This window comes from Suricata suricatta, chromosome 17 (assembly GCF_006229205.1).
Source record: "Suricata suricatta isolate VVHF042 chromosome 17, meerkat_22Aug2017_6uvM2_HiC, whole genome shotgun sequence".
In the NCBI taxonomy this organism is placed as follows: domain Eukaryota; kingdom Metazoa; phylum Chordata; class Mammalia; order Carnivora; family Herpestidae; genus Suricata; species Suricata suricatta.
The window spans coordinates 26780491-26806230 of record NC_043716.1 but is presented as its reverse complement, the minus strand read 5'-3'; the positions used below and the strand labels follow the sequence as shown (position 1 = coordinate 26806230).

Here is a 25740-nt window from a genome sequence, read left to right as displayed (position 1 = left end):
GAGGCAGCAGGGGCCAGAGGGCCCCCTCAGAACTGGCAGCCCACAGGCAGGGGAGCCCAGGAAGAAGGTGGTGGGGACACTCAAGTTGGGCCCTGTTTTGGTCAGGAGGGTAACTTCCCTCCTTCCTCCTCTCCCTCCCTCCCCAAGCTGCTGAGGAGCTGGGCTGGGCCCTCTCCCAGCACCCAGGTCCAGCCCAGGCCCAGGCTCGCCAGCCTAATTGACTGGAAATTCACAGGACTCCAGAATGGAATTGCCGAAGAAATTGAGAAGTCACAGCCTTCATTGTCCTCCTGCTCACTTACTCCCAAGCAGTCCAACCCAACCAGGTGACCCCAGGAAAGAGAAGAATCTGAAATCCTCCAAGCCAGGGTATGGGAACAGCGCCATAGGAAAAGGAAAGGGTCTCCCACTGCTAATGTCATAGTCCAGTACTCAGTCAAGGCATGGGGAGGTCACCTCAGTAGTCAATGGATTGAGGCTCGTGGCTCCTGCATGCTGCCAGGGCAAGGGTCTCCTGCCCAGCTTGAGACCCTAGACCCAGCCCAGCTTGAAAGAGCATGAGAGACAGGCACAGACTTCCTTCTACAGAGATTTTCTTACTTACCCACCCCTCTCTCTTTGAAGGATTGGGGTCAGAACAGTGGAAAGTAATTACCCTGATGTTCAAACACTCCAGCCCATTACAGCCCATAATTACAAAGTTGTAAAAAGAGATCAAAGAGAGAGTACTGGCCAACAGGGGAAACAAATAGGACTTTCAAGCAGTGGGTACCTGTGTTCAGAGTTCTAGGAATCAAAAAGCAAGATTTGGGGCCAGAGGACAGCCCACACTGGGGCTGTCCATGCTTCCCTCTGGTCCACCTGCCTCCAAGAAAGTGGGAGAGAGAGAGCAAAGAAAGCACTTCTTGGAAGACTGGAATCTGGAAGACAGAGACCGTGGGAAAGCCCTCTGCATGGGAAGACTCAGCTTTGGAAAAACTATCAGAGATCCCTTTGGGAGATGCAAAGAGGCAGCCAGCCCTCTAGGGGCAGCAAGCAAGGCTGCCCATGGCCTCTAGCAACCAGGACCAGTACACTCTAGGACTGGTACACTACCCTCTGCACTTCTCTGGACCATAGGTTTTCCTCTCCAGACACAGTGACAGTCTCTGTAATCTCCTCCTCATCAAAGATTGGCTAAGTACCTACTGTGGCCAGGGCACCAAGCCAGGGAAGGCCAAGCCCTCTGGAATGGCTCATTATCTAGTTGTAGAGACAAGACATATCCATAATATAATGCTGAAAACATTTTAGAGTACAAATGAATGAAATAGACCAGTAGACTTTTTTCACTGCAGAAAGCCCATCCCTCACCACAGACACACACACACACACACACACACACACACACACACACACACACAATCTGATACAAATTTTCAATACACAAAACAGGTAAGAGTGAGCTGAGTTTGAGGATCGGGGTAGGGTTAACAGCGTTGGTTTACCCCTGCCCCACAAAGCACCTCCCTGAAACTTGGCATGGACAGAGACCCTGGCAGTGTGCCAGAAGAGAGGCATCTCCCCCTAATAGGCTAGCTGGGCTGAGCTGGTCAGGAAAAAAATCACTAGAAGAGGTACAATTCATCTGGGCTTGAAAGCAAGGGTAGGAGGAAGTAGAAGGGATCTTAACCTTTATTGAGATCCACTCTGCCTAGATTGCCCAGGTTTGAGTCCAGAATTTGCCACCAACTATTAGCTGTTAGACTTTGGGCATGGTGTTTAACTGCTGTATGCCTCAGTTTTCCTTTCTGTAAACTGGGGATTATAATAGACCCTACTTCACAGGGTTGTTTCATGGACTGTGTAAGTTAATCCATGTAAAACTTTATAATAGTACCCAGCACACAGTAAGTGTCCCCTAAGTATTAGTTATTGTTATATCAGCTATTACCATATGCTTTGGGCATATGATTTCATTCACTCCTCACAAAAACTCTGTAAGACAATTATCCAGTTTTGAATTGAGGAAACTGAGGCTCAGGGAGACTGAACAACTTGCCTAGGGTCACACAGCTGACAGGCAGTGGAGGCAGGATTCCCACCCAGGACCTTAGCCTTCCAAGTGCCTGGTTCCCAGGTAGTCGTCTCTATGATAAGAGGTTTGCCTCCAAAGCCAGCTCCTTCCACTAGATAGAAGACCACTGATCTAGTCCAGGCATGAGGTGATAGGGGCCTGGCTGATCACAAGGATGGCTGTGGAGTTGCTAATAGAGAAACAGAAACCAATTTGGATGACTGGATAGGGGGAGGGGGTTGGTGGTGGTGACAAGAATGGAAGAGTCCAGAAAAATTATGGCGAGGGTTGCAGAGAAGATCAAGAGAGGCGATAATGAAAGAAAACCCAATCTTGTTAAAAGCATGGGATGATGACATGCAGTGATGACAACAGTGGTATTATAATCATTTATTCAGTGATTACTATGTGCCTGGCATGGGGCTAACAGCTCCCGTCTGTACTGTATAACTATTTTATGATGTAAGTCCCATTATTATTCCCCTTTTACAGATGAGGAAACAGAGGCCCAGAGAGGTGAGCTAAAATGTCCAGGTCACACTGAGGAGCAGTGGAGATGCCAGGCTTCAGGCCCAGGACCATCTAGCTCAAGAGCCCAGCTCTGTTGATGGTGATGATGTCACTACTGCACATGGGTATTCCAGAGCAGAGCTGATTGAGGTTAGCAGTTTTCAAACTTTTATCACTAAAACCATACATTTTTTATCACTAAAGCCATATACTTTTTAACATTTTACCAAACTAACTGCATTTATTATGTATAGCTCATTTTCCTATGAGATAACTTGTAACCAAAAGCAACAAATAAATATTTTAGTTAAGCTTGTGGGACTTACGAAATATTGGAAGTAGCTCAAAGCCCTCCATTAGTACTTTCACAGACCTCCTTTGAGCCAGTGGATCCTAGGTAGGAGCTGCTTGGTCAGGTCAAAGGACGAAACCCAAGGGAAGCCTTGACCTGACCAGTTTGGAGAATGTGGGGCTAGGGCCGTCCTGTCCCACCGAGATGTGGGAGAAGCCAGGTACGGAGAAGCTGAGCAGTGAGTGCAGGGGGAGGAAGCATGAGCAGTGACCGCAAAGGCTGCAGAAGAAAAACAGGTCCCAGGGCAGCAGCCCACGTGCCTCTTCTAAACCCCTAATGGCTTTTGTTCCTGTGTGTGTTTCAGCTCAGGCACTTTTTGGTAGTTGACATACATCATTTTTATCCTCACAACGACCCCTGGGCTGGAAAATAAAAGTCCCATTTTATGGTGGTGGCCCAGTAAGGTTAAAAAGAGCACCGAGAACGTGTTCCTTGTTTCCTAGTGCTGTGCACATGCCTTACTCCTCCCGCAGGACTGTGATCCTCCCGGGGGCGAGAAGAAAACCTCCCACGTGGACAACGTCCTGCCGGGTTGCCCAGGGTTCACATGTATGTGAAATGCCTGCGCTGATTTAGGAGAACAGCAGAGTGTCTCTGAGCCCTTCCTCCTCTGTCTCTCCCCTCCCATCTCTGTATCTCACACACTCACTCACACACACACGTCCCACCTGCACTCACATTCATACCACCTAACACTAGGCAATCATCTACCACATGAGCAAATGAATGACATTTGCCCATATTCTGTAAAGCAAGGGAAATGAAATAGTCCAAAGCAGGGTACCTTCAACCTAACAAAATTCTGCGGCCATCAAGGACCTGCCCAGCCATACACAGAGACCACACTCTCCAGCTCCTCCAGGTGTGTCCTGGTCCCGACTGCCCACATCCTCCATAGCTCTCTTCTGCATCAGCATGGCCCAGGCTGGGAGGATACGTCTCCACCCACCTGTGGGCGCCACATTCAGAATCCTGCCCTCCATGGGACCAGGTGAGAGCCCAGGCTGTTTCCTTGAGACTCATGGCTCAGGAAACAGCCCTCAGGAGGATCTGGAAATCAGGGAGTCTGGGCCTGAGTACAATGAGCAGGCACACTGCTTGGGACTGTCACCACAGCTGTCCTCTTTCACCACACCACAGAGCTGGACCCCATTCCCCAAATCCACCTGAGTGTGCCACACAGAATGCTCTGGCTTATGTCACCAGGAGAACCTTTTCACATGCATTCAGTGTTCCCAGCCAAAATGGGAGGCAACAGAGCAGAGAGATTAAAAGCCCAGGTTTGAGAACTAGACAAGGTTCAGTTCAAATCACAGCTCCACCCCTTCCCGGCTGGGTCACACTTACAAGTTAAGTTTTTTCTTCTTCTTTTTTTTTAAGTTTATTTATTTACTTTTTAGTAATCTCTACACCCAACATGAGGCTCAAACTCAGAACCCTGAGACCAAGAGTCACACGCTCCTCTGGGGTACCTGGGTGGCTCAGTTGGTTAAGTGTCCAACTTCAGCAAAGGTCATGATCTCAAAGTTCTTGAGTTCGAGCCCTGTGCCAGGCTCCGTGCTGACAGCTCGGAGCCTGGAGTCTACCTTGGATTCTTTGTCTCTCTCTCTCTCTCTCTCTCTCTCTGCCCCTCCCCAGCTCACACTCTATCTCTCTCTCTCTCTCAAAAGTAAATTAAAAAAAAAAAACCCAACATTAAAAAAAGTCACATGTTCCTCTAACTGAGCCAGCCATGAGACCCAGTTACTTGAGTTTTCTGACCCTCACTTGCCTCACATGTCAAATAGAGAATAAAATGTCTAGTTTTCCTGATTGTTGTGCAAAATAAATGAGATAATGTATAAAGAATCTGTCCCACGCGGCACATGGTCAGCACACAGAAAACAGTAACTAATGTTAGAGCAGAACAAATACAAATGTTCACAGGACCTTAGAGGTAGCAGGCCAGTGAGTAGCATGGCAAGCCAGAGAGCCCATGATGGTGGAAAGAGGGTAAAAGTCACCAGCTCCAGCCAATGATGAGGCCCCATGGAAATGTAGAGCCTCCAGTTTGCAATCTTAAAGGAAGAATGTGAATTCTTCTTTTTTTTTAAGTTTATTTCTTTGATTTGAGAGAGAGAAGGAGAGGGAGCATGTGTGCACTCATGAACAAGGGGGGGACAGAGAGAGAATCCCAACCAGACCCCTTGCTCTCAGTGCAGAGCCCATCGTGGGGCTCAGTCTCATGAACCCTGAGATCATGATCTGAGCCAAAATCAAGAGTCTAATGTTTAACCGACTGAGACACCCAGGCACCCCAAGGATGTGAACTTTTTAAAGATAGGGCAATGGCTTCTGTTTCTGCAATTCTTGCATATGCTCAGTTAATATTTCTGGAAGATGGAAAAGCCCTTCAACTGGCCTCCCCTTTGCTCTGATGCTGGTTAGGGGAAAAGGTTTAGGAAGAGGCAGGATACAGAGAAGGGCACGTGCCCTAGATGATAGTCAGAGAGGTTCTGCTGGTAGATGATGGCTGGTGGGGAAAGAACAAAGGCCTGAATTTCCACCCCTCTCAGACCAGTCATGAGTGAAGAAAAACTGAGCAAACTGGACACATCTCTCCTAGGTAAGAAAGGGACAGAGAACAAAGGGCCCTCTCACAGCCTGGATCTGGGTGAAGTTCAGAGTGTGTGGGAGGTCAAGTGTGAACCTACCTTGCTGGCCAGTGATAGGCATGGGCGGGGGGCCCGCTGGGGACTCTCCAGCTTGACAATGCTGATGAATCCAGGCTCCAGATTGTCATCATCGCTGGCATTGCACAGGTACAGGGGGTGGGACTGCAGAGAGGGAGAGAGAGAGAGGTTAGGGAGGCTCTAGGGAGCAGGAGCTGTATGAGCCAAGCTCTTCCCTACTGTTCCAGACAGGGACCAGGAAGGTCCTTCTTCTTATTATTATTATTATTTTCTTTCTTTCCCTTTCTTTCTTTTCTTTCTTTCTTTCTTTCTTTCCTTTCTTTCTTTCTTTCTTTCTCTTTCTTTCCTCCTTCCTTCCTTCCTTCCTTCCCTCTTTCCTTCCTTTTATTTTAATTTACATCCATGTTAGTTAGCATGTAGTGCAATTATGATTTCAGGAGTAGAATCCAGTGATTCATCTCCTACATATAACACCCAGTGCTCATCCCAAGTGTCCTCCTTAATGGCCCTTCTTAATAAATTGCCTCCAAGGAAGCTAGTAAGCATCAGTTGCCATTTAAGGGGTACTAGAGCCAAGGATACATGGAGGTGTGGTACAGGTAGGTATGAGGGGTGTCGAAAAGGGGAACCTCAATTAAGAGCCTGCTGCAAATCTGCTCCAACGACCCTCAAACTGCTGCAGCCTATCTCGTCTCCTATTTCTTCTACCTGCTCCAAAACCCTAGGCTAAGAGCCTGTATCAGTGCTCAGAATCTTGCCTTCCCTCGATGCTCTCCCAGGGCAGTGCTGGATGCTACCGGTGCCTCCTGCCTCCTTGGGATGCCCTCTGACATCCCCATCTTTCCTGTGGCTTGGGTCTACTCACTCCATGCTTCCCCGATTCTCTCAATATCTCCTTTGTATCCCATCCTGGATGAAGCAGGGCACTGCCAGGGAGAAGACACTATCTGGGGATGAAGCTTGGCTAAGAGCCTTGCACATCACATTTCCTAGGAGCTCATTCTTCCCCCAGGAATGATGCAGTGGAGATGAGCCAGCACATGTTTTGAGGGTGTGGGAGGGCCAGTCCAAGACCCTGTGCCCCTAGCCCAGCTGGTGCAAAGCAATGGCCCAGGGGGGAGTGGGCCCACAGTGTGCTAACAGACCAGAGGACAAGAATGCCCTTTTGTATACTCGTTTCCTACTCAAGATGACTCAAATACCCACTTGAATCTAATCTTCCCAGAGTGCTATGAGAACAAAATAGGATTCATCTGGCCCCTGGATAATCACACGCCAGAGGTTCCTACGTGGCAGAAACCCCAGCATATCCTGCAAGCAAGGGGATTTTGTACAAGGGAGGTGCCCATACTCCTTCTTCACTGCTGCTGAATTCTAAAGGCCTTCCAGAAAGAACCAGCATATGAACCAGAGGGCATTTTGAATTTATGAAGATGTTAGTGCTGATAATGGATTTAAGAGCACAGTCACTTTTGGCGGGGGCGGGGGGGGGCGGGAGGGGAGGGGGCTGACTGGCTCAGTTGGTAGAGAGCATGTGACTCTTGATCTTGGGGTTGTTTGAGGCCCACAATGGGTGTGGGGATTACTTAAAAATAAAATCTTTAAAAATAAATAAATAAAAGTGCAGTCACTTTTTGAAAGCACTTTTACGCTATTTCTTCGCACTGTGTCACTGCAGTCCCTTGAACATAGCAGGTTTTCAAAACCAAGCACCACCTAGCTTCAAATTCTGTCCCTGTGAATACAAATCTTCGGGCAGGGGGAGTTGAGATGGAGGGAGTTCCATTCTTCCTCCCAGAATCTAAGGATAATTACTCTGATAGTGGTCAAAGTTTAGTGTGGGAGAAATGCTATGCACACCCCAACCCCGCTCAGAAAATGGTCAGGGCCAGATTAGGGGATGTTCTCACTTCAGTGAAGCTGTAGCTCCTGTCTCAACAAGTTCCATTAGTCTGTCCATCTGCCCCTTTGCCCAACCAGGCATCCATTCATTTCTTCATTCCACCAACACTGAGGGCCTCCTTGGTGCCAGGCATGCATTGGGGAGTCCACAATAAATAAGATAGGTTCTTTGCCTTAAAGCAGCTCAGAAGACAAGTATACAAACACATTGTATTGTGATGTTTTAATGCTGTTGGAGGGCTCGAGGAGAGGTAACTATCCCATGTGGGAGAGCAGAGTGACTTCAGTGAGTCCTTCGGTACTGAGTAGGTATGTGCTCACCCACTGGGTCCATGGGAAGGGGGAGGAGGTACATTCCTGGCAGAGGAGGCAGCCTATGCCCAGGCATGGAAGCTCAGGTAGGGGTAAGGAGGGACTGCAGGCATTTAGGTCTGGTGTGGAGGGGAAAGCAGGAGATGAGGCTGAAAAGGTCAGCAAACACCAGACCAAGAAGCAGACTGTAGATATGCGTTTGAGCAAGGTCTCTCTGGTGATGACAGAAGACTGGTGTGGTAAGGAGTCAGAAGTCAACCACCTCAACAGAACAAAAGATGTGAGATCTTCAGGACCTATAAGTCATAGCCATGGGAGTCTATGGGAGTTTTGCTTGTTCCCCTACTACTGCCCATGGTCCAGCTTTCTCCAGATAATCCCAACCTACCTCTCACAGACCAGAGTGTCAAGTGAGTGGGAAAGTCACTTCAGAGAAGAGTTGTCTTTTTTTTTTAATTTTGTTTTTCTTATAATTTTTTTTAATTTGAGAGAGAGGGAGAGCACATGTGAGCTGGTGAGAGGGGCAGATGGAGAGGGAGAGAGAACTTAAGCAGGTTCTATGCTCAGCATGGACCCCAACATGGGGCTCAATCCCACAGCCCTGGGATCCTGACCTAAGCCAAAATCAAGAGTCGGATGCTCAACCAACTGAGCCACTCAGGAGCCTGAAGAGGTGTCTTTAGTGAAAGATTTGCAAATATTTAACCACCACTTGGCCTGTAGGCCCTCACAGAGGGAACCAGCGTGTACAATGCAGCGCTATACTACAGGATGCCTCTGAGGTGATGCAGGAGAAAAAACTTGGTGTCAGAGTCACCAGACTTTCCTGATCCTGAAGGGACTATAGAAGAGGGAGGGGGAGGAAATTAACCATTAGTAAATACCTCTTGCCTGCCAGGCCCTTAGATGTTATCTCACTATGAGGTAGGTGTGATCATCCCCATTTAAAGAAGAGAAAGAAGCTTAAGGCACAGGGAAGTTAAGGTCACACAAGATTAGAACTAGCTCTATCTGACTCCAGACTCTGGAGTCCTGTAACTCCAAAGGACCCCAGAGCCAACCCTCCATCGTTCATGCTAATGGGGATGATGATAATGCTAGTTTATATTATCGAATAAATACAGTGGGCCAGTGATTAGTCTAAGCACTTTTGTGTATTAACTCTTTCCATCCTTGTAACAATGCTATGAGGTAGAAACTACTATTGTCTCCATTTTAAAGATGAGGAAACTGAGGCATTACTCAGTTAAGTAACTAGCAAGGAAAAAGTAAAACTTTCACTATTTGCATATTATATGATACTACATGTAGAAAACCTGAAAGACTCCACCAAAAAAGTGCTAGAACTGGTACACAAATTCAGTAAAGACGCAGGATACAAAATTGATGAATGGAGACCTATTGTATTTCTATACACTAATAATGAAGCAGCAGAAAGAAAAATTTAAAAATAAATCCCATTTACAAGTGCACCAGAAACAATAAGATACCTAAGACTAAACCTAACCAAAGAAGGAAAAGATCTGTACTCTGAAACCTACAAAATCCTGATGAAAGGCACTGAAGACAGCACAAAGAAATGGAAAGACATTCCATGCTCATGGATTGGAAGAATAAATATTGCTAAAGTGTCTATACTACCCAAAGCAATCTACACATTTAATGCAATCTCTATCAAAATATCAACAGCATTTTTCACAGAACTAAAACAAACAATCCTAAAATTTATATGGAACCACAAAAGACCCCAAATATACAAAGCTACCTTGAAAAAGAAAAACAAAGCTGGAGGCATCACAATTACAGGCTTCAAGCTATATTACAAAGCTGTAGCCATCAAGACAATATGGTGCTGTCACACACACAAAAATACATAGATCAACGGAACAGAATAGAAAACCCAGAAATAAACCCACAATTATATGGTCAATTAATCTTCGACAAAGCAGGAAAGAATATCCAGTGGGAAAAAGAATGTTTCTCCAACAACAAATGGTGTTGGAAAAACTGGACAGCAACATGCAGAAGAATGAAGCTGAACCACTTTCTTATACGATATACAAAAATAAATTCAAAATGGATTACAGACCTAAATGTGAGACCTGAAGTTATAAAAATCCTAGAAGAGAGCACAGGTAGCAACTTCTTTGACATTGGCCATAGCAACTTCTTTCTAGGTAGTTCTCCTGAAGCAAGAGGAACAAAAGTAAAGATAAACTATTGGGACTACATCAAAATAAAAAGTTTCTGCCCAGCGAAGGAAACAATCAATGAAACTAAAAGGCAATCTAGCAGAATGGGAGTAGATGTTTGCAAATGACATATGCAATAAAGGGTTAGTATCCAAAATACATAATGAATTTATACAACTCAATACCACCCAAAAAAGTGAACAATCTAACTTTAAAAAATAGACAGAAGACATGAATAGACATTTTTCCAAATAAAACATACAAATGGCCAAGAGGCACATGAAAAGATGCTTGTCATCACTTACCATCAGGGAAATGCAAATAAATCAAAACTACAGTGAGAAATCACCTCACACCTGTCAGAATGGCTGAAATTAACAACACAAGAAACAAAAGGTATTGGCAAGGATGAAAAGAAAGGGGAACCCTCTTACACTGTAAGTGGGAATGCAAACTGGAACAGCCTCTCTGGAAAACAGTATTGTTTTCCAAAAACAGTAAGTTTAACAAAAGTTAAAAATAGAACTACTGCACAATCTAGCAACTCTACTACTAGGTATTTGCCCAAAGAATACAAAAATACTAATTCAAAGGGATCCATGTAACCCTGATGCTTATAACAGCATTATCTATAATAGTCAAATTATGGAAACAGCCCAAGTGTCCACTGACTGATGAATGGATAAAGATGTGGTATATGTGTGTGTGTGTGTGTGTGTGTGTGTGTGTGTGTGTATTATATATATGATATATATAATATAATGGAATTATATATAATATATTATATATAATTATATATTCCATATTAAAATATCAATAATTATAATTAATTATAATATAATTAATATAATTATATATTATAATATAATGGGCATTATATTATAATAATATCACATATAGTATATAGAATATATAATATAATGGAATATTACTCAGCCATAAAAAGAATGAAATCTTGCCATTTGCAATAAAATGGACAGAGCTAGCGAATATTATGCTAAGTGAAATAAGCCAGAGAAAGACAAATAGTATATGATTTCACCCATGTGGAATTTAAGAAATGAAACAAATGAGCAAAGGGACATGGGGGAAGAGAGAGAGGCAAACCAAGAAACAGACTCTATAATTTAACCATGGAGAACAAACTGACGGTTGCCAGAGGGGAGGTGGCTGCAGGGGGCGGGGGGATGGGTGAAATACGTGATGGGGATTAAGGAGTGCACTTGCCGTGAAGAGCACCAGGTCATGTAGGGAAGTGTTGAATCACTATATTGTACACCTGAAGCTAATATTACATTATATGTTAACTAACTAGAATTTAAATAAAAACTTAAAAAAAAAAAAGGTTAAGTAACATGCTCAAAATTACACAGCTGAGATCAGAAGAGATGGAAATAAGTAGGATAAAGTAAAATAATTAAAAATAATAATAATAAAAAACAACTAAGAATAATTCCTATTTAACTTTGAAAATATGATGCCTCTCCCAACTCATGAACAAGAAAATTTACCACCCTAATTTTATATTCTTAAACAAGTCCCTGAAATATTGGATTGTGTTCTAGGCCCTCCTCTCTTTTTACCCTCTATGCATCCCCTATGTGACTCCAACCAATGGATGCCTTTAGTTTCCATACAGAGGTCATTGATTACATATGAACAGCCCAGACCTCTCATGAGTTCCAGACCTATATGTCCAACAGGTAGGGCTTGGAGGTTTCTGCATGAAGAGCTTTATATTGGTTCTTTTATTTATTTATTTATTTATTTTTGAGAGAGAGATTGAGAGAGAGACAAACAGGGAGAGTCAGAGTGTGAGCAAGGGAGGGGCAGAGAGACAGAGAGACACAGAATCCAAAGCAGGCTCCAGGCTTTGAGTTGTCAGCACAGAGCCCGATACAGGGCTGGAACCCACGAAATGGGAGATCATGACCTGAGCCGAAGTCAGAAGCTCAATCGACTGAGCCACCCAGACGCATGAAGAGCTTTATTTTTTTTTTTTTTTTTATAGCTCAGTCAGTTGAGCATCCAACTCTTTTTTTTTTTTAATGTTTTATTTATTTTTGATACAGACAGAGACAGAGCATGAGAGGGGAGGGGCAGAGAGGGAAGGAGACACAGAACCGGAAGCAGGCTCCAGGCTCTGAGCTAGCTGTCAGCACGGAGCCCGACGCAGGGCTCGAACCCACGAACGTGAGATCTGACCTGAGCTGAAGTCGGAGGCTTAACCGACTGAGCCACCCAGGAGCCCTGAGCATGAAGAGCTTTAAATGAGACATTTTAAATTCAGCATATTCAAAATTGAACTAATCATTTTATCCCTCTAAACTTCTCCTCCAATGGTCCCTATTTTAGGGATTGGAACCACTATCCACTGAGTCCCCAAAACAGATGTTGTCCACCTAGCCTGCTCTATCTCCTTCACCCTTACCCCCATCAGCAACAACCATCAATCACCAGCCTCTAACAATTCCATCTCCCAAACATGTCTCTTATTTGTCCTCTTTCCTCCATTTCCACTCTGGCTACTCTAAAATAGGCTACCATCATTGGTGTTCCGATTTACTGAAATAACCTCTTACCTGGAGTCATTTCACACCTCTCAGTCTACACACTACTGCCAGAGTGATCTACAATTCTAACTTGAGTGTGTCATTCTTCCACATTAAGCTCTTAAAAGGCTTCTCATAGCTCTTGGGATTAAAGTCTGTATCTAGAAACATGGCTTAAAAGGCTCTGCCTGCTCTGGGCTCATGCCTACACACCTTGCCTCATGGCTTCCCATTCCCTTCCCACACTTCTTCTCCCTCCTTGCATGCCACAGTTCAGAAACAACGTGTTTCATGTATCTAAACCCTTCTGGCATTTGCTGCTCGGTCAGAATAGGTCAGAGGTCCCTCTGTGGGCCCTCTTAGGTCCCTGTATTCCCCCCATCACAGACTTCTGCAGGGGTATTTCAGTTGTTTGCTTTCTTTCCTCTCTCTCCAGGCTGTAACTCACCTCCACCGCCCTTTCAGTGCCTGTCACACAGTAGGTAACCAGATCAATACTTTTTTTATTAAATGTTGATGGTCTACAACCACATAGCTGACAGTTAACTCTAAAGGCAACACAATACACACCAAATTCTGGTAACAATGGCTTTGGGAGAGGATTTACAGAGGAGATCATGAAGAGAGACTTTGGTGTTTTGCTTTGAAATTTTCAATCATAGAATGATAGATTGAGATATTTGTTTTGCTTTTTTGCTATTCTAGAAGAACAGAAAAGAATGAGAGCTATTTATATTTTGTGTCTTTTCTCTCCTGCCAATGCAAGAAGAGGGCCTCTCCTTCTATTTCCCTGCCTCAGGGGCATTTGCCCAAAGCCAAGTATTGCTAAAGACCTATCTTCCTGGCTTTTGTGAAAGACTGAACTCCTTGAGGAAAATGTGTGTTCTGAAGGCAGAAAGGAGTGTGTATGGGGGGACCGGGTGGAGGCTATTAGGGTCTCTGGAATCCTGGGGAATAGGGGGAGAAGCCTGGGGATAAGCCAAGACATGGGAATCTTCAGACTGTGCCCCAGAAGGAGTAGACCCCAGAAGGCTGGACCCTGGCAAAGACGATGTGTCTCATGGATTTCAAGGGAACACTTGTGCTTGAACAATGTGGGTATTTGTGGTGACCTGCGTGGACAAATATTAGAGGGGTGTCTTACATATTTCTGTTTCGGCTGCTCTGTGAGGGGAAGCTCTCAAGAAAACCTATTTCTTGTATAGTCACATTTGTGGCATGAAAACCATACTCACTACACTTTTGTATGGTTGGACTCTTTTACAGTAAGACTTTTTCAAGTATGCTCAGATTTAAAAAAAAACAACAAGAAAAAACAAATAAAAAAGGCCATTCAACCATGACACTGCTTATTACCTAGCAAGGCAGTTTTAGCCTTCCTTGGATGCAACACAGGCTGTCTTTGCTCCCTCCTGCAGGGAATTCTAGCTGGGAAGAGGGCCCCTGAGAAGAAAATAGATCCAAATGTACCTGCTTCTTTAGGATGCAAGGTCTCCTAATAAGGACATGTCACCTACCCTCTCAGTGACACCAGGAGACAGCCAAGGGAATTGGCTGGTAGGATTCAGGGAGCGTGTGGATGGGGAGGGTCCCTGAAAACTGGATGGGCTTAAGGATTGGCTATCTGTGACTTCTTGGAAAATCAGGAACTGGAGCGTCCCTGTACCAGACACTGCTTGGAGGGGCAAATTAAGAAGACCTTGAGCTTGCTCTCAGGCTAAGAACTCAGCTTTGCACGCATATTTTCTATGCCTGTGTAAAGACATGAATGCTGTCCTTTGGTGGCATGCGTTGTACTTCATATTCTCGGATGGGTCTGTTCTCTATGTCTCTGTTCTCCTTAACTTATTAGTTCTGATTTTCCCCTTGTTTCCAAAATAGACCTAAGGCTCCAATTCTGACTCCATCATTTGCCTGTGTGACCTGGACAGGTTACCTAGGCTTTCTGAGCCTCATATTCTTCACCTACAGAATGGGATGATTATCATGAAGACTGGAGATAATGGATATAATAACTGCCTAGCACAGAACCCGACACTCAATAAGTGCTCATTAAACAGTCGTTGTTTTATTATTGTATTTGGAATAATAAAATCTCTCCTTATTGCTGGAAGGGACAAAGACCTCCTTCTGACTGCTACTCCCTTGGCGATTGTCAACAGTGCCTCTGAATGCCAGTGTTCTACAAGGCTCAGTCTGGGACAGCTCATTATCCACGGTCACTTCCCCCCTGTGCTCAGCCCTCCAAACCCCACTGAACAAGCTCTTCCAGTTCTCAGCCCGCCTCCTTCCCATGAAGGAGGCCATGTGATCTCATTACCTCCTCACAAAGGGCATTCCAGGGCTCAACTGAGCCCCAAACTTAATGCTGGTCTTTCTTTATCTGCGGCATCTCCTCATCTTGGGGTGTGTGCTTTTGCAAGCAATTCTTTGCTGTCTCTTGTTTCCAGTCACCCTCCTCCCCCCACCTCTGCTGCAATAATCTCTTAGTTCTCTGATTCCACATACGGACCTTCACCCAGGCCTTGGACAGGTAACTTTACTGCCTGCTACAATTTTGCCTTTGTAATCAGGAACACTGGCCAGGCATCAAAGGCACCTTTCCCCTCATTTCCTCTTTTCAGATTTTATAATCAATCTCTTCTATGCAACTTCCATTACCTGAACTTAGAACTACCTGACTCTTATCTCCAGCAGCAGGACACACCAGCATCATAAAGTCAAGCTCCAGTAGCTCCGGAGTTGGGAAAAACAGAACAGCCTCAAGCTGCTGCTTCCTGCCTGCAGCACCAGAATAGCCTCTCTCTGAAGCCCAGTTTGGTCACCTTGTCCTTTGTTGAAAGAGGTCAATCTCACATCCACAGGTTAGATCCTAATGGTGATTGTTTAGGCTTGGATTTGGAAACCTCTAGACCTCATTCTCTTCCTTACCTTAGCCGTTCACTGTCTTTGGGATGACTGAGGTTCCTACTGAATTAAGTTGGGAGGCTGGGAAACTGTCAAAAGGAGTTTTCCTTTATTCTGTTACTTTTTTTTTTTACAAGGAAAATGTACTCCTGCTTGATTGTGTAATTTTTCAAGGTACAAAAGAAAATAACGTTGGTGGGGCTAGAGCAGCACGACCTTGGCCCCCTGAAGAGAGTGGACTGACAGAGGATGGGCGACAGAGGCCTCCAGTGTTTCTCACTGGGTCCAGAAGCCCTCCCCAATGGACAGGTGTGCTGGTGAGCAACCGTGCTGACAAGAGAAGGACTGACATGATGTGCCAGCTTCCGACCGGAAGCAGGGAGACAAAGGCTGAGGGGGAAAATGAGCTCATCAAAATTTTGTCCAGTCTGGGGCTTTGCATTTTGGAGGCCCTTCATCTTTGCTGGAATAATGAATAAAATTTCATTCGAATCCAGTTGCCAGTTTATAAAGAGATGTGATTTGCTAACAGCTGAGCCTGGTTCATGCCTATAAGGGACCTTCAACATTTCCTTTTTACAGATGAGGAACATGGGACTCAAGTCACAGACTGCCCACGGTTACACAGCTGGCTAAATCCTGGAGGTCTCCAGAATTCGATCCCAGTACCCTGTCTATCCAGCCATCCCGCTTCCAGGTACACGCAATGGGCGGTATTCTGTGTGGTGCAACAAACAGTGCTGAGTACATGACCTCTATTTCTAGAATGTTCAGACTTAAATCATTCTTAGCAATAGGACAGAAGCAAGGTCTGTCTGCTCATTTTCCCTCCAGGCCTAGGCTCTTTCTGCCCAGCAGCCTCAGCTTCCTTCCTCTCCCCTAGGGCCTATCTCATCTCCTCTTCTAGCCACAACAAAGGCAGCCAGATCCAGACACTGCGCAGAGATGCTTTCCCAGTGAGTAGTCCATGTTTGTTTAGGATGAGAAAGGTGTGTCCTGAAATTAGAGGTCACAGAAGCTTGGACCCAAAAAATGGTCATTCAGCCAGACTACAATTTCCCTCACTGTCTCGCTCCACATTCAAGACTTTATTCTTCAATTTTAAAATTCACTGGGACACCTGGGTGGCTCAGTTGGTTAAGCGTCCGACTTAAGCTTGGGTCATGATCTCGCAGTTTGTGAGTTCGAGCCCTACGTCAGGCTCCTTGCTGTCAGTGCTGAACCCACCTCAGACCTTCTGTTCTCCTCTCTCTCCATCCCTCCCATGCTCCCACTTGTGCTCTCTCAAAAATAAATTAAAACATTAAAAATTTTTTAAAAATTCACCTATCCTCTGGGGTGCCTGGTTGGCTCAGTCAGTTAAGCATCCGACTTTAGTTCAGGTAGTGATCTCAAGGTTCATGGGTTTGAGCCCCATGTTGGGCTCTGTGCTGACAATCCAGAGCCTGGAGCCTGCTTCAGATTCTGTGTCTCCCTCTTTCTCTGCCCCTCCCCCACTCATGCTTGCTCTCTCTCTCTCTCTCTCTCTCTCTCTCAAAAAATGAAGAAATGTTAAAAAAAATATTTAAAAAATTCACCTATCCTCATCTCAGATCATATCCAAGCTCTGTGATGTAGATGGACTTTGTGACCTTAAAATGGCTCCCATGGTGGGGTTTTTCTGACCCCACACTCTATTTGGCATCTATGTATGGGTGGTTCCCAGGGTCATAAGCAGAGTCATGGGCAGGAAGAAGAAAGGGAGGAGAAAGAGCTTACTAAGTTGCTTTTGAAATAAACTGGTATCAGAGAAGAAGCTTACTTGGCAATAATCAGACAGAGAGAAGAAGAAAATCTCAGCCACCCAAAGTAGTAGAGCTTTTGTTTATTACATTCCCACACGGAAACAGGGTTTGTCCTGACTCAGCCCAGAATGACCTCTAGTTACCAGGGGCACCAGAAATCTACTCAAAAAGTTAGGAACAAAGGAGAGGGAGCCCACTAAATATCATTTTAGTTACATGAGCGCTCTTTAGAAGGAAAGCTCTGAAATAGGATACCCAGGTTCTCAGGCCCAGGAAGGTCAAGACCTTGGAAGACATCTTAGTCATGGAGTCTGAACTCCTTTCCTCCACCAGGTGATGATCTCAGGGATCAAACATCCAAGACTCCTATGCTAAGATGTCCTGAAATGTCAGCTGAGTTCTGCTGCTCAGTTAGTGACCACTGTCCCAGGGAGATCCTACTGCCTTCACTGACCTCCATCCTACAAGAAGCACCACTGGAGGCTCCTCATTTACCTAAGTCTTGTTAAAAGAGGTCATCTGCAGAAAAGCTGAGGTCTTGTCATGGGTGGAAGTATTGCTAGGGCAATACTTGCCCTCAAATTACCAAGATAATGGGCTCAGGAGGCTTTTGCCAGGGCCCCTCCCAGGGATGGCCTCCACTCTTACCACAGTAAGGTAGTTAACTGCACTCCCACAAGGGCTCCAACTTAACTCAATGTGCTACTTGCAAACAGCTTTGACACAGTCTGCTTTATGATTTTGCTGTTCTTGTTGCAGCCAAACTCATGCTAGAGATGATGGTAAGAATTTAGAAATCTGCTGAAAGCAGTGTTGGTGTTGTTTTTATGTAATTACTGATATTAAGATGCTAATGCTGACAAGACCAACGACTAAAACCAGACAGCCCTTGTGAAAAAAGACCAAAGAAATGAAACTTGAGGAAATCAGATTATTTATTTAAATATTCCAGAGGCCTAGCAGGACTACCAGTAGAACTACTCAAGTATTTCTTTTTTTAAAAAAAAATTTTTTTGTTTTTTATTTTTCAGAGAGAGAGAGAGAGAGAGAGAGAGTCAGTGCACGAGCAGGGGAGGGGCACAGAGACGGAGACACAGAATCTGAAGTAGGCTCTAGGCTTAGTTGTCAGCACAGAGCCTGATGTGAGGTTGAACCCACAAACTGTGAGATCATGACCTGAACAGAAGTTGGATGCTTAACTGACTGAGCCACCCAGGCGCCCCATGTATTTCTAAATTTGGTGAGTTTAATGCAAGAGTGCGAAATAGATAAATTAATCTAGTTATTTCACATATTCTGTGTCTTTCAGGTTTCTCCTCCTGCTCAGAGGTTGTAGGGAATTCAAGTTATCCTGCACACTCAGTTCCAGTTGTCTATGATTGACTGGCTGCAGTGCTTTTCAATCCTTTGAGGGCAGATATTGTATCCAGATGGGTCAATTCAACTAAATCTGTGCTCAGGTTTTAATTGCCACGTTGTAAGTGGAGATGGGAAGTTAATGGCATTTGCTTGGCTGATCCTAGACCCCAGCTCCTGGGCAGCTAACACACAAGGCAGCATTTACATTGGAAAGGGGAGGGGGGATGGAGCATGGGCCTAGTTGTACTTAGAAATTACATTAGGAGGGGAAGGACAAAATTATTCGAGCCACCAGCCAACTCCAGATGCCCAGAGTCTCTCCTCAGAAACCACTGGGGGTTGAGACCAGGCCAAGGAGGCTTCTGTTCAGAAGAGGCAACAGTCAGAATAGGCTTGTGTTGGAGACAACCCAAAGGCTCCAGACTGACTGCTGACAGCCCTTTGACCACAACTCTGAATCCCTGTCCATGGGGTGGCCCTGGGGAAGAGGCCTGCTTTGGGGGACTGTTTAATGATTTGCCAGCAAAGAGCAAGGCAAACAGACTGCTGGCAGCTTCCTGGATGCAACAGGAAAGTAGATTTTTATTCCCACCCACAGTGTAGCCTTCCAGGCAGGAGATAAAAAGTGAAAGATAGTGTTGCGAGAGCCTGGAAGGGACTGTCATTTGGGGCTCAGCACTTCACTGAGTCTTCATGGATAGTGCCTGGGTATCTCGGCATCGGTGCCAATTGGTATTTCCATCCTCTGAATATTTTAGTAATTCCTCCCCCCACCCAAAGATTTTATTTTTAAGTAATCTCTACACCCAACACGGGGCTTGAACTCATGATCCCGAGATCAAGAGTCACATGCTCTTCTGACTGAGCCAGCCAGGTGCCCCTATTTTAGTTATTTTTTTTTAATATTTATTTTGAGAGAGAGAGAGAGGGAACAGAGGGGGGGCAGAGAGAGAATCCCAAGCAGACTCCATGCTGTCAGTACAGAGGCCAATGTGGGGCTCGATCTCATGAACCATGAAATCATGACCTGAGCCAAAATCTACAGTCAGATGTTTAACTATCTGAGCCACTCACATGTCCCTAGTAATTTCTAATAGCAGCATCTCTTGGTCTCCTAGGAACTAACGAGTAAGATATGTAAGTAGCCTCTTATAGCAGGGTTCTAAAAGTTAAAGAGGATGAAACCAGAAAAAAACACATCTTGGCCTTTAAGAAATCTTTTACCAAAAACATGTATGAGCTGGAAAAGTAGTTTGGTTCTTTGATAAATTCCTTTTGCTTTCTTCTCATGGGCCTTTCCCTATCTCCTTGGCTCTGCTTGGGGAAAAAAGTGGCACCTCCCCTTCCCCTGGGGGGCCAAAGACTCCCAGGTCTAAGTCCTGCAGCTCTCCACCTCTTTTTGTCCTCAACCTTCTGGTCTGGTCTTCTCTACTCTTCCTATTGGGCTTTAGTCCCAGAATTAAACACCTTCCCCCATTGTTCCCCTGAAGTAATATATTCAAAATTCTTCTTCCTCTTTTCTGTAAATATTTGTTTATTGGGGGGGGGGAGAAAGAGAGAGGCAGACAGAGATAAAGACAGAATCAGAAGCGGGCTCTGTCTTGTCTGCAGAGAGCCCGACGAAGGGTCGAACTCACAAACCGTGAGATTATGTAGGACTAAGCCACCCAGGGGCCCTAGATATATTCAAAATTCTCAAATGACACTTAACATCTTACCAGTTGTATCGGTAGAGTGCCTGCTTCTTAGATTTCAATAAAATTATTAGTCCTTTCCTCCTCCTTCTAAAGTAGATCCTGAGCTACTTCAAGTCAGAGTCTAGACCTTATTCATCACTTAGCAGAATGCCAGGCACACATAGATGTTAAAAAAAAATTCATGCATGTTGAATAAACAGATGTGAGATCAAATAAGTTGGTGGTTGCCTTGTCATTTGATCAGGATATGCTTCTTTTCAGATTTCTGCTTTCTCTTCAAAAACCTTCTGTATACTCCCTGTAAGTTAAAGTTTTAAAGGCAGCTTTTATACTATTTTGACCTCTTAGCAAGGGAGAGGTCACTTCCTTCCCTTTTATATCATGCCTAAATCTCCTCCATAACCCTGAGCAAAACTCACTTCTTTCCTGAAAAACCTTCTTGCTTAATAACTCATCCTGTTACTCTTTTATTGTCTTCCCTCAGTATCAATGTGCTGAGTTGAGCATAAGCCTTAAGGGAGAGAAAGCATCCTCCCTGCCAAAAAAGGGAATGGGCTCCTGCTTTCAAGAGACGAAAGCCAAAGTGTAAATCTACAGCCATGCATACACACACGTGCACACACAAGCGGCTCAAGCCCATTTGTCCAACACCACACAGGGAATGCACGTTCACAGGTCCCAGCACATACATATGAGCGACTGTAGAACAAATGGGCAGACTAGCTTATTCTTGTGCTTTGTTTTGGAAGTGCTCTCTTGTCCTTCGGGCTCTTCTGTCTAATCTTCCAGATTTGACGGGAAGCTCCTTCAGGATAGGGACCACTGAGAAACTATTAAAAATTTTGTATTTACTTATTTTTATCCCTATAGTGTCGATTCAAAGAAACTCTTAGGCCCCCATACCACTGGCTTTAGGCCATGGGTTGGCTGAGTGTTTCTGGCGAACTTCAGTTCCTACCAAGATTTTATGAGGACTCAGGCCAAGTGATCTGCATAGAAAAGGTCTGGGAAAACTCAGAATTGATTTACTCCCAATAGTACTCCATATTTTTTGAGTGGGTCAGGTTAACATTAAATGCAGTAACATATTCAAATAAGTTTTCTTACCTTAAATGGAAAGAGAGATTAATTGTATTTCTTTCCTCCATCCTTAAATTCTTTAAAGTTGAAGTGTCTGAAGCCCAAATTTTAAAAACTTCAGCTGAGGAGCCACATGGGTTTTAGCTTCCCCACAGCCTGCTCAGCCTGCTCTGGTCCTGAGGACGTAAGCGGGACACCTCACGCCAAATGTGGTTGTGTGTTCAAATATTCCAAACATCCCTTGACTTGCTCTTTGTGAACTATGAGTTCTTTGTTGCTTCCTAACTGTTCAAACCTCTTTATTTTTCTTGTTAAGCACAGATGGTCAGAGATATGAAAAGATAATCTAAGTGCTGATAAATGGAAGAGGAGTCTTCTCAGTTATCAGGCTGGCTCTGCAGAACAGAAGTTCCTGTTTGCATTTCTCAGGACACTCAGAGAGGTGCCATCACCAGGCACAGTGGGTATGGGCAGTTCTTGGAGGGTCAGCAGGGCGGGGAGCCGGATTCCCGAGTTGAGAGTTCACAGGGCAATGACGATCAATAGCAGCACTTCTGATTTGTACGCTGTTATCAAGGTACAAAGCAACACTACCCTTTGTCCTTTTATTTTTACTCTGCTAATGGAATCATTTGCCCTGAATTAAGGCTGTTATTGGCTTTGATGTTGCACTTCAGATTAGCAAAGTGCTTTACAATCCTTCATTAGCTATTTTATTCTCCCTTTATTAGTACCACCCATTTCGCAAATTAAGTTGAAGAGACAACACTATGCATATTGGGCTTGCAACCAGGAACCCTGAATTCTGGGCATGGATTTCCTGTACAAAAAATAACGAGAGGAGATGTGGCAGAACGCAGGAAGAGTCACAGAGTAAAGGAATACAAGCATCAAAATTATAAGAGCCTTCTTAGGAAATAAATGTCCAGACCTGAAACTTTTACTTTATTTTGCCGGCAGTAAAACTGAGAGCACTCACCGGTTTAAATTTAAAATGTGATCACCAATCACGTCTTTAATAGGGAAATAGCTCTCCTGGTTGACTAATCTCCTCCGTAACAGAATTGAAAGCAGAAAGGAAAAAGAGTGTATCTGAACCCCTAAGAAAAGGAGTTGATGCTAAAGCAAGACAAACACTGCTGACTTGACTTCTGACTTGTGGAATATCCCGTCTTGACACTCTCCCGACTGCTCCCTTTGGCTCATTTGCAGATCATAATGCTGTTCTAGTTCTTCACTTCTCTGACTGTCCCTTCTTTGTTGCCTCTGCCTTCCGCTTTTCTTCTTCCTCTCATTTAAATCTGATTTATATCAGATATATTATCTGATTTCTATTACCTTTCTTCTGGGATTCTTATTCACTCTAATATCTTCAATGCTGATTCCAAAATTTGTTTCCTAAGTCCATTTATCCTGCACTATAAAATGCCTGTCACATGTTACTTCTTTGAAGTCTTTCTGGTACTTCAATCTCCAATATACTAAACCTACATATCGCCTTCTTCCTGCACTCCACCTTAAATCAATAACCTCTCATAACTCATCTGTTTTTGTTAATGGTACTGTCATTAGAGACCCAGGCCAAGTACCTTGAGGTCATGATGAGCTCCCCCCCCCCCACCTTCCTGCATCCAATTACTTAAACTCCTCTTTGGAGATCTACCCCTCTATGTCCCTGGAGTCTGAACAATTAGAATAGGCTTCTGACTAGCCTCTAGTCTCTCACTATTCTAAAGCTCTACTCCTTAGCTTATCAAATCAAGGTTTCAGTGCTCTCTGCACTGGCTTTGGAATCAGACCACCTGGTTTCATATTTTAGCCCTGTCACTTGAAAAATGTGTGTGACTTTGAGTGGGGAGCCTAACCTCTTGAATCTTGGTTTCTTTATGGGTAAAAAAAATTCAGATACCACAACCTACCCAAGAAGATCATCCTAGAGATTAAATAATGTATTTAAAGTACAGCATCTCTTACACTCAAAAAGTATTAATTCCTTCCTCTTCCCCTCTGCCTTTTCAGCTTTATCCCCACTTCTCTCCAAAATGGACCATACTGCTTATCCAAACTAAACTGTCTTACTCTTCTCTCACATTCTCTTGGAATGCCTTTACTCCTATCCTGTTACTTTGTAAAATGCTACTTATCATTCAAGGGCATGTTTTTCTGTTTGTTTATTTTGCTGTGTTGTGTTCTGTTTGAGAGACAGTGTGAGGGGGGAGGGGCAGAGAGAGAGAGGGTGACAGAGGGTCCAGAGCGGGCTCTGAGCTAACAACAGCAAGCCCAATGTGGGGCTCGAACTCACAAACCATGAGATTTAAGGGCATGTTTATATGCTACTTCTTTCATGAAGAATCTCTTTTTCATCTGAAATGTCTCGATCCACTTGTGTATCTATTGTGTGGCACTTTTCACCTTCTGCTTTACATTCTTATCTATGAGGGCAGAGATTTCTTTCTCTCTCACACAGCACAATGCCCTAACAATAGCAGGCATGCTGAATTCATATTGAAAGCTTGTGCTTTTGGTCTCTCCAGAGTCCATTTGTTTGTGATTCATACTTCACACTGAGAACTCTTTAGAAACAGTCTCTGGCGGGATATCAGAATTTCAAACAACTTTAAAAGAGAAGCTGAGTCAGTCTAGGATTAAGTTCAGTCCTAGTTCAGCCAACAGGAATCGTCTGGAGCCTTTCCTGATTGAGATAGCATAATTTAGCAATTTGTGAGCCTGGAACTCATTTAAATAAATTCAGATGAGAACATATCTGTTTTAGGAATAGGCAAGCAAAAATTCATGATACCTATAAAAACCAACCACTATTAGGTTGACAATGGCAATGACTTCACTGGTATAGGAAAAAGTCCCCAAAAGCCATCTGGTTTCATAGGTTTTGACTGTGGCTCAGCTACAAGGTAACTATACCTTACTCTGGCTTTCAGCCAATCCATTTCCTCTTGGCCCAGTTGGCAAATGGGTAATTATATGACATCAGCCACCATGGGGTGGCTGGAACATAAGGTGGCTTCATGGTGCCATATAATGTGGCACCAAGTTTCTGAATCACCGACCACAGGTGCGTCGACTCTTCCCTCACCACACCCCCCACTCTATAAAAATCACCTTATCTGATATTGCTGTTGACACAGTGACTACACTTAGGTCCTGGCCACTTTCTTTTGCTTCTTCATAGTGTTTGTTCGGGTGGGTACCTCCATGTAGCCTATAAATGAGTCTTTGGGCCACGCTTTTGCCTTTAGGTAGGCTTACTTCAGAAAGTAGCAGCATATCTAACTGCGGAGTCCACACCTACCTGAAATGCTTCAGAGGCTGAACTCCCTTCTTAGCCAAATACCTACTAGCAGAGTTGCTGTCTGATGCTAAGTTTGATTCTTAGCCATGACACTATCAGCCTATTCTGGAGCCATCTTTCTCACTAAAATAGCAGCTGTTACAATTTCTTCCCAAGCCCTTTGTTACAGGGAAGATCAATAGTTCCCAAATGTTCCTTGTCAAGATATAGACAGTCACACAATGTTGCTATTGAGTAGGATGCTGGATGGGTACACATGGAGTTTTGCCCCACGGGCATATCGAAATGGTCCTGACATATGTCCTCTTAGTTGGCAAGTGTTTGATGAACATCAAAATTATGTTCACTCCAGGCCAGGGGTTCAAGTCTTATTAGGGAGATAACACATAAACACAACTAAATGGTTACATAAAATGATTCATTACCAAGTGTCACATTGTGTGGTATAGCCCATAGGTGAATTAAGCTAGCCCCTAAAGAAGACAGGATCTGAAAAGCCTAAATGTCCATCACCTGATGAGTGGATCAAGAAGATGTGGTATATATAGACAATGAAGTACTACATGGCAATGAGAAAGAATGAAATATGGCCATTTGTAGCAAAGTGGATGGACCTTGAGGGTGTCATGCTAAGCGAAATAAGTCAGGCAGAGAAGGACAGATACCATATGTTTGCACTCAGGTCTAACAGGAAACTTTCAGAATGATCTAGCTTCAAGAAAAGCAAACAGTTATTAGTGCTTAAGAAAAATTGATTCAGTATCTAATGGATAGTTGATACCTGTCACAACACAGCATTTTATATACTGTTAAGTGAAACTGCAATACAATCTAAGTTTATTTTGGGAGTGTTTGCTGGATTTAATGAAATGTTTAGAGGTGCAGTAGGCATGACTTTGAGTAGATAATGAAAGAAAATGCAAAATGCTAATTGATTCATGATGTGGTTTCATCTTAGCTTGGGCAAACCATGCAGTATTTAATATATAGTAGCAGAATATTTACTATTGAAGCTTGAAAAGATGTGAGTTCTTTGTGTGCAATCTTTCATTTAT

General features: G+C 44.1%; 1 protein-coding gene across 2 annotated transcripts in view; it reads right to left on the bottom strand.

Moving 5' to 3' along the window:
- RNF43 (ring finger protein 43) overlaps positions 1 to 25740 on the bottom strand; it is a 66998-nt gene that overhangs the window by 10373 nt on the left and 30885 nt on the right. For both annotated transcript variants that reach the window (XM_029928984.1, XM_029928983.1), the window contains one exon: positions 5612 to 5734. In XM_029928984.1, coding sequence (XP_029784844.1) covers positions 5612 to 5734 — 123 coding nt within the window. The remainder of the gene's footprint in view (positions 1 to 5611; positions 5735 to 25740) is intronic.